General features: G+C 39.0%; 1 protein-coding gene across 1 annotated transcript; it reads right to left on the reverse strand.

Annotated features, from left to right (window-relative positions):
• Window positions 1–581: 581 nt before the first annotated feature.
• Window positions 582–6980, reverse strand: GPR26 (G protein-coupled receptor 26). Its single transcript, XM_075842381.1, has 3 exons — window positions 6079–6980; window positions 4233–4346; window positions 582–1241 (listed from the first exon to the last, which is right to left on the reverse strand). The coding sequence occupies exons 1-3, from the start codon at window positions 6741–6743 to the stop codon at window positions 1010–1012; spliced, it is 1011 nt and encodes a 336-aa protein (XP_075698496.1). The 5' UTR covers window positions 6744–6980; the 3' UTR covers window positions 582–1009.
• Window positions 6981–9115: the final 2135 nt, after the last annotated feature.

Consider the following 9115-nt stretch of genomic DNA (forward strand, 5'->3'; position numbering starts at 1 on the left):
CCTGGAAGTTAACGATGAAGGCATCCATTGAATGACTGCAAAGAGAAATCTTGAAAAACTGAATTATATAGGAAAATTGTATGAAATGAATACCCCTTTATAGAGTACTCCATCAGTGTCCAGCTGGTTGTTCATTATACTCAGCAGGAGCTTTGGAATATGGTTATCAGTCATCATCTTCTTTTCCTCCAGGCTTTGCAGGTTCTAAGTAACTCCTATAGAGCCTGTAATGTGTTTTTTAGACTGAGGATGGGCTGAGGTCTGACAACTCAGTTCTCACGATCTTGTGGGAGCCAACTGGAGCCCAACAAGATAGAAAAGACCCCAATGATCTTGATAGCTACTGTCTATGAATAAGTAAACTTTCTTGGGGGGGAGATAAATGTTCAACCCAGCATTGGGTTGAATCCCCCTTTAATATTTAAACATTTGCTCCCTGGTCAGTTTTCATCGATATGAAGCTGACTCCATTGTTTGCATGTGACAGGTGCACTTTCATTCAATACTTATCCATGTTAGAACACTGGTTGGTTATGTTTTATTTTTTCCATAAAAAAGTTTTAACATTTATATTTTCCATTGTTGAGGTTTAAATAGTAACATTTATAATGACACATGTTCCAAAAATGGGATATTTATTTATGTACATGATTGTCAAAAAGATCATCATATCAACATCTACTGAGCAATAGCTCCGATCTCTTGATGGTTCACTGACCTTCTGCTGGCAGACGTGGTTCTCTTACATTGGGTTCCGGTATTCCTTTTGATATAGGTTTAACTTGTCCTGGAAATTTATTTTTAGCTGGAATTGTTGAGTTGTCAGGAAATATGATTCAGACGGCTCTTCAATAATACAAAGATCGATCCGAACCCTTAAAATAAGTTAAGGCAATAAATTACAGCAGGTGGAATGTAAGAAGCTGTCCTTTCTTCATAACAGGTCTCATATATGTAGATAGACATTGGTGCATGGTCATTTTGGTTTTTCATAGTTTTTTCAGTGCCATTACTCAGAGGTTGTTGGTACCATGTTTCCTACATAAGAATTGACCCTTTGGACAGAGTTGCCAGAACTGCGTTTGAGGAGTTTGTTGACCATGTTCCGGCAAAAGTTTTTGTATTGATTCCGTGTCAAACAATATACAAATGGATCTGACAATGCTTTGCTGTAGGCCAAACACCGGCTGATGATACCCCACTGAAAACTGATGGTGGTGGAAGAGGAGATCTCAACCAACCTGAAATATGAACAAAACATATGAATACAGTCAATTATTAGACCAAAAACACTGACTTACAGATGTATTTGTACATTGTTTTGTTTTATGGTCAACCATAGTGCCAGTCTAGGCAATCCTATGTGAGCTAAATAAATCAGCAGCACAAATCTCTCCTGTCCTAAACAATGTCTTCATTCACTTACAGCAAGCAGAGTTCTTGGAAATGATGAGGAATTAAAGCCAAAAATATAACAAGAAAGCTGTATAACTTTTCATTATACACTGAGTATGCTTTAGCAACATAGCACTGGATAAATCCTACATAAATCCTTTAAGCTAGCACTGATTTTACGCTGTATATATTTGTTATATATAGATGGGAACTAATGAATTAAAAATATTTTTTTGTTTTACCTTCCTTTGCATCCATAGGGGAAAAAACAAAGTTCTATAGTTTACCCATATGCCTTCACTTTCTCCCATCCCTTAAACTTGATAGATAGATGCCTTTTTTACTGCACACAGAGAAGAGGAGAATCCTGCTCTCCTATATCACATATATAGAAGCTGTAGCAACATGGAGGAGATTATGCAGCAGTAATGAGTAGTGTAGCTGAGAATCCAGCACTGGGATGAGATATAACACTTAGTAGAAATTTCTGCAGCGTCTGTGTCTCTCTCTCTGCCTCTCTCTCCCACTTTGCATCTGTTCCCTTCTCCCCCCTACCCTTTCCATACACTTCCATGGGCAGAAGTAACCTGATCCCTCACTGAACTGATAATCCACTTGTCTTGAGGAGACGGAAAAAGCAGTACATTCTGAGTAAGTGAACAGTTAGGAGGGTGGGGAGGGGCCTGATAAGTAGAGAAAGAGGCATTTTGTCTAATAAGATATCTAACAAAGGTTCTTATATTCACTTGTACTATTGATTTAAGCAAAGTTTGTTGAAAAGTTAGTGTCCATTTAAGAAGGGAAGCATATTATAATAACAGATACGCTTTTAATGTTACAACTTAAAGGGGTAGTTCACTTTACACAATTCCGTTTTGTTAGAAGAATCCCCTCACAATAAGCTGATCACAGGATTCCCCCAGCAATCAGGTGTAATATGTGAGGGACCTTGCGATAAGTGTACAATTTCCCTGCAGCGCCACCACAGGGGACATGAAACATTATACAGTTTTTATTTAAATCAATGGGCTGTCTGTATAAAGCAAGAGCGTCCTCAAGAGCAAGAGATGCTCTTTGTAGGCGCTCGGGATATACACCGTGTTCCAAATTATTATGCACATTGGATTTAAGTGTCATAAACATTTAATTATTCGTTTTTCAATTAAACTCATGGATGGTATTGTGTCTTAGGGCTCTTTGGATCATTGTAATCAATCTCAGACACCTGTGATAATTAGTTTGCCAGGTGTGCCCAATCAAAGGAAAACTACTTAAGAAGTACGTTCCACGTTATTAAGCAGGCCACAGGTTTCAAGCAATATGGGAAAGAAAAAGGATCTCTCTGCTGCCGAAAAGCGTGAAATAGTGCAATACCTTGGACAAGCTAAGAAAACATTGGATATTTCAACAAAACGTAAGCGTGATCATCGTACTGTGAAAAGGTTTGTGGCTGATTCAGAGCACGGACGGGTTCGATCAGATAAAGGCATAATGAGAAAGGTTTCTGCCAGACAAATTAATAGGATTAGGAGAGCAGCTGCTAAAATGCCATTGCAAAGCAGCAAACAGGTATTTGAAGCCGCTGGTGCCTCTGGAGTCCCGCGAACCTCAAGGTGTAGGATCCTCCAGAGGTTTGCAAGTGTGCATAAAGTTATTATTCGGCCACCCCTAAACAATGCTCACAAGCAGAAACGGTTGCAGTGGGCTCAGAAATACATGAAGACTAATTTTCAAACTGTGTTGTTTACTGATGAGTGCCGTGCAACCCTGGATGGTCCAGATGGGTGGAGTAGTGGATGGTTGGTGAATGGCCACCATGTCCCAACAAGGCTGTGACGTCAGCAAGGAGGTGGCAGAGTCATGTTTTGGGCTGGAATCATGGGGAGAGAGCTGGTAGGCCCCTTTAGCGTCCCTGACGGTGTGAAAATGACCTCTGCAAAGTACGTAGAGTTTATGACTGACCACTTTCTTCCGTGGTACAAAAAGAAGAACCGTGCCTTCCGTAGCAAAATTATCTTCATGCATGACAATGCACCATCTCATGCTGCAAAGAATACCTCTGTGTCATTGGCTGCTATGGGCATAAAAGGAGAGAAACTCATGGTGTGGCCCCCATGTTCCCCTGACCTCAACCCTATTGAGAACTTTTGGAGCATCCTCAAGCAAAATATCTATGAGGGTGGGAGGCAGTTGACATCAAAACAGAAGCTCTGGGAGGTTATTCTGACATCCTGCAAAGATATTCAAGCAGAAACTGTCCAAATACTCACAAATTCAATGTATGCAAGAATTGTGAAGGTGATATCAAAGAAGGGGTCCTATGTTAACATGTAACTTGGCCTGTTAAGTTTTTTTTGATTGAAAGAGCTTTTGATTTCTGTAAATATGACCTCCTGATGCTGCAAATTCAACAAATTACCTTTTTAGCTCCCTTTACAACCTTTCAAATGTTTTGATCTCTTTTGTGCATAATAATTTGAAACAGTGCATTTTGAGTTTTTTACTTCTAAAAAAAAATCTGTTATCATTAGGAGATTTGTTCAATAAAATTTGCATTATACTCCAACGGTTGATGGATTGAAGATTATACTGACTGTCATTTGCATCGACTATTTAGGAAAATCAGCGAAAAATAACATTTGCATAATAATTTGGAATGCGGTGTAGATGAGGGTCCAGAATTGGGGACCCCCTCTATTAACACAGAATTCCCAGATAACATATTTGAAAACAGGTTTTATTAACCTGACATCCCCTTTATTCTATCCACTACTGAAATAAATATTACAATAAAATGCAGAAGATCTTGGAGTAGTTGGGCTGCTCCTCACACCTACCTAGTGATTACATATGGAGTGAAACAAAGCAGAAAAGTCCCAATAAATGTGATGATTTTTTTGGTTGCTCGTTGCCGCCTTCTCTTCTGCTCCTCCAGGCATTTCTGTCTCACACTAAGGGAGAGAACACAGTGTGTTTGTAAGAGAATTTTATACAGAGAAAAGAAAGAGAAGCATAAATTACAGAAACAAAAAAGATATAGAAAGATTTGCAGAGTTTCCCTTTATGGTCAAAGACAAAGTTGCCAATCTATGACCAAGTTGAAATAATGTAAATCAACAATTTAAAACATCTCCCATTCTTAGCGGGTCGTGGAAATCTTGATGAGATAGATAGATATGAGATAGATAGATAGATAGATAGATATGAGATAGATAGATAGATAGATAGATAGATAGATAGATAGATAGATAGATAGATAGATAGATAGATAGATAGATATGAGATAGATAGATAGATAGATAGATAGATAGATAGATAGATAGATAGATAGATAGATAGATAGATAGATAGATAGATAGATAGATAGATATGAGATAGATAGATAGATAGATAGATAGATAGATAGATATGAGATAGATATGAGATAGATAGATAGATAGATAGATAGATAGATAGATAGATAGATAGATAGATTAGATTATACACAATAATATTCCAATGTTGCAAAAGCCTTCATTTCCATCCTTCTGTCTTGATTCCTATATGTGGGTCCACTGTATACGTGGGACAAATGTCTAACAGAATATTAATGCCTTATATCAGTGTTGTGTTGTAATCCAATTCAACCCGAATTGTTCAAAAGCTTTGGATTCGACAAAGTCTAATTTCCTGGTGCACAGATAAAAGAATTATATGAAGCTTTCATCTGCATTTGTGCAGGACACTAGCACAGGCGCAGTGCATTACAATAGGAGACGCTTATGGACAAGATCACATTGCGTGCCGCCCAATCAGTGGCCATTTTCAAGACGAGAACAGAGGGGCTGTGCGGGTAGGAGACCCAGATACCCAGGGGGCGGCGCTTCAAGATAAAATAAAACGGGGCAGAACTTCTAAACACAATATATATATATATATATATATATATATATATATATATATATATATACATATATATATATACATATATAAGTGCCATATATCACACTTATCCACCGATTTAAAAACATTACATCTGGGATACAGTCCTAGAAGACATCAGAGAGTCACACATGAGTTTTCAGGGCAATCGGGGCACTAGCGGTCCATGGTGACTTTTCGCTAATCTCTAATAGACATTTCTAACATACCTTTTATTTAAAAAAATAAAAATAATCATATTCATTTTTAATAAAAGAAAATGATAGTAACCTTTTAGTATTATTATAATGGTTTCTTTTTTTAATGTATTGCAAAACCGATATTTCACTACCTTTTCTTATACCAAGAACTTAAAATAACCCAACAACGTGATCTATTATTTAGCAGGTTCACAATGTATATACACATAATGCTGAGCAGCATTTCCACCATATTAAACAATTATGTCCTTTAGCATGCAGCCCTTACATCACCCATCAACAAACCCACTGTATTCTCTCTCCCAAATTGTATGATATTTATATCTTCCAATCCATTTTCTTATGTCCAGACCCCGCACCCACTTGTATAATGTATCCCAGGTACAATGCCAACCTCTTGTATTGTAAATGTGTCCTGCAGGGCCCAGAAAACAATGTGTTGTGCTAATTCCTTCCTAATTACAGATAGTGAATTAGATAAGTGGTAAATGTCCTTCACCTTGACACCTGCTAAGGAACTGTCTGTTACCTCCATAGACTGTAACAGTAGAGAATGTAATACCTGGGGTGTAGATCCACCAGCAGGACCAGAGTTTGCATTGTGATCACATCAATTCTTCTGCAATGGGATCGAGCTACCTTCAGCACCTGCAGGTAAGTGACACAAAGCACCAGAAAAGACACAAAGAAGCTCAGCAGGTGGAACAGGACAATGAAAGCCAAGAAGGGAGTTCCCTCTTCAGGGTTCTTGTAGAGGGTGCAGGATCCATAAGTGTGGTGGTAGCCCACCCAGGACAGACACAGGGCCACAGTTGGGAAGGACAATGAGTGTATCCAAGAGTAGAGGAGAATGACAGCAGCATCCCGATACCTCATCTTAGAGTGATAGCTCAGAGGGAAAACTACAGCCACCCAGCGGTCAATGCTCAGGGCTGCCATGCTCAGCATAGAGTTACTGGTCAAGAAAGTTTCCAAGAAGCCCACAGCCCTGCAGAGCCCCTCGCCCCCCAGCTGGTGACCCCGGACTGCTCCTACCAGTGTCAGGGGCATGTTGATGGCAGTGAGCAGCAGGTTACACAGGGTAAGGTTGAGGGTGAATAAGCCGGGCACCTGTCCTCGGATGTCAGCGCAGCACAGGAAGCAGATCAGCACTATCGCATTGGACAGCGCCGCAGCGACAATCAGCGCAACCATTAGGGAGCAGCCAAAAATCCCCCACAGCTCCATTGCTGGAGCTCCCCCAGATCAGGCATGCTTAGCTCCAGATCCTGATCCCATCCTGCCTGCTAGCCCCAGCTTCTGCCTTCTGTCCTCCCCCCAGCCCACCCGTAGAAGTTCTCCTTGAGATGAAGGCACTAACGGATCTCTTAGAAGTAGCCTGTCCATAGGAAGAAGCAGCAGCAGCTCAGGTGAGATGGTTTATGTAATATTCATTTCATCTGACTCCCTCCCAGCATAACTAGACATGGAGCCTATTGTGTGAAAAAGAGCTTGTACGGGTAGGGGAGGGTTTTACTAAAGCAAGGAGCTTCTCCCTCAGAGCATCAATCCTACAGAGGAAGCTGGATGTTACCTAAAGTGCCTGGAACTGTGAGAGCACCACTCCTGGACACGAACTACCCAGACAGTAAAGAACTAGAGAATCTAAAAGGATTTCATAGATTTGTTAACAAAGATTCACGTCTTACAGCAAGTGCAATATCTTATCCAATACTATAGATTTATTAACCCCTAAAGACCCCTTAGTGTGGATGGGTCTATTGACTTGTATGATCTACATAGCAGTTAGGCAGTCTGCATATAGTCAACAGCAACAGATTGTATACGAAGAAATGAGCTTGTCCATCATATGAAGTAAGGACATGAATTTTGCAGATATGCTTGTACCTACTATGCATCACATTTATGGGATGAATACATTGACAGAGACCATGTGAGGGGCAAAATTTACAGATTAAAAAAAAAGTCCAGAGGATCTATACTCTAAAAGAAAGGGAATAGACTGAATGTAATGCATACAAACTTGGGGTTGTATCAGTGTATCACATAGGGGTTCAGCACAGTTACTTTGCAACATCTTGATTTAGTAAAGCAATCTAATGAATGTCTTCAATATGCAATAGGAACAGATATTTATAGCAGTAATATGGGCTAGTTCAATGTCAAGGTATTTACTCCCATTTTATCTATGACAGGTAGTTTAATATATTCCCTCTTCCTCCTTTTCTTCTCTCAGCATGTCTATAAATCTTATTTATGTAAATTCCATAGGTAATCCCCTTCTCTGGCCACTTTTAACAATAAACTAAGATAAGGGATTCCTAAACTCAGGTAGGACTGCCAACATGACAGCCCACATGCACCCATGGAACTAGCAATGTAACTTCCTATGCTTTGCATTCCTTTAGGTGAAGGAGCCAGAAAACCGCTGTAAGAATATGAGAAGTCTTCAATTTAAAATATAAACTTCAATAGTGCACCCTGAGGCACATATCTACAGAAAATCATTGGTTTTATATAAATAAATCTTAGTCACTATATGTCAAAAGTTATTTTACTTTCTAATATACTTTATATTTTAATTAAATCCTAACCATTTTCAAATTATTTGTTTGCTGTCAGTGAATGAGAACACTTTCATGGGCTGCAAACCCTACATAGTTGAGAAGTGGATACAATTGTATCAGTCTAGGCAATGCTCTGTGTGCTAAATACATTCACAGCAGCTACATAGTATGCTACAATGTATCAGGCTAAAGTCCAGGCTGTTTAGTTCACAAAGCATTGCCTGGACTAGTAGTATCCACTTTTCAGCAGAGACCAGGACTAGTTATAAACTGGTTTGCCAGTTTGCCTCATGTAAACATGAGTGTTCCCATTCACTTACAGCAAACTAATACCTTGGAAATAGTGGGGAATAGAAACATACAGTATATCAGAAAGTTTTAAAACTTTTCATTTATATAATGTTATGACTAGGTGGAGAGAATTAGGGGATTTGGATCTCAAACCCCAATAAAGATATCTGTAGAAGTTAGTGCAGCAGTAATGCACCAGCTTTCATCATAGATTAATGATTATTTGATTTGTCTCAATTACTAATTGTTACAGAAAGATTCCAATTTTACCATCTGAAATTAATCAGTTTAATGTCCTGCTGCCTTATTACACACAATGACACCATGGATTCCACTGAATGCAGCTATCTGTTAGTTTAACTGGCATTTAACAACATGCAGAGACAATTTGGAGACATTCTGCCCAATATAATGCCAACTGTGATGCAGATGGTAGAAAGCAAGAAATAAAAAATATGAATGCCCACACTGAGGAAACAGATTGAATGATGAATGACTGTCTCTGGGGTGAATGTTTCCCGTCACATCATAATTAGTTTAATTTGTAGCGTTGTATTGAAGTAAATGTTATAATAATTCATCTCGGCAGTGCCATCATATTCCAAAGTGCTATACAAATATTTATTTTAGTTTATAGCTATTGCTGTAGCAGAACTGAATCACTTATTTGCAAAACTCATGATATATAATGTGTGGTTTTACATAGGACTGCAGGTAAACCTACCACATTGCCTTAAGGGG

The sequence above is a fragment of the Rhinoderma darwinii genome, chromosome 11 (genome assembly GCF_050947455.1).
Source record: "Rhinoderma darwinii isolate aRhiDar2 chromosome 11, aRhiDar2.hap1, whole genome shotgun sequence".
NCBI lineage: Eukaryota > Metazoa > Chordata > Amphibia > Anura > Rhinodermatidae > Rhinoderma > Rhinoderma darwinii.

What these genes read in the sequence shown, in the direction of transcription:
- GPR26 (XM_075842381.1), bottom strand. Translation starts at nt 6,743, where the DNA reads ATGGAGCTGTGGGGGATTTTTGGCTGCTCCCTAATGGTTGCGCTGATT. An exon ending in CTGGTGGATCTACACCCCAG is followed by an intron (nt 4,347 to 6,078) that starts GTATTACATTCT and finishes TCTCTCCCTTAG; the next exon opens with TGTGAGACAGAAATGCCTGG. An exon ending in ACTCCATATGTAATCACTAG is followed by an intron (nt 1,242 to 4,232) that starts GTAGGTGTGAGG and finishes TTCATATTTCAG; the next exon opens with GTTGGTTGAGATCTCCTCTT.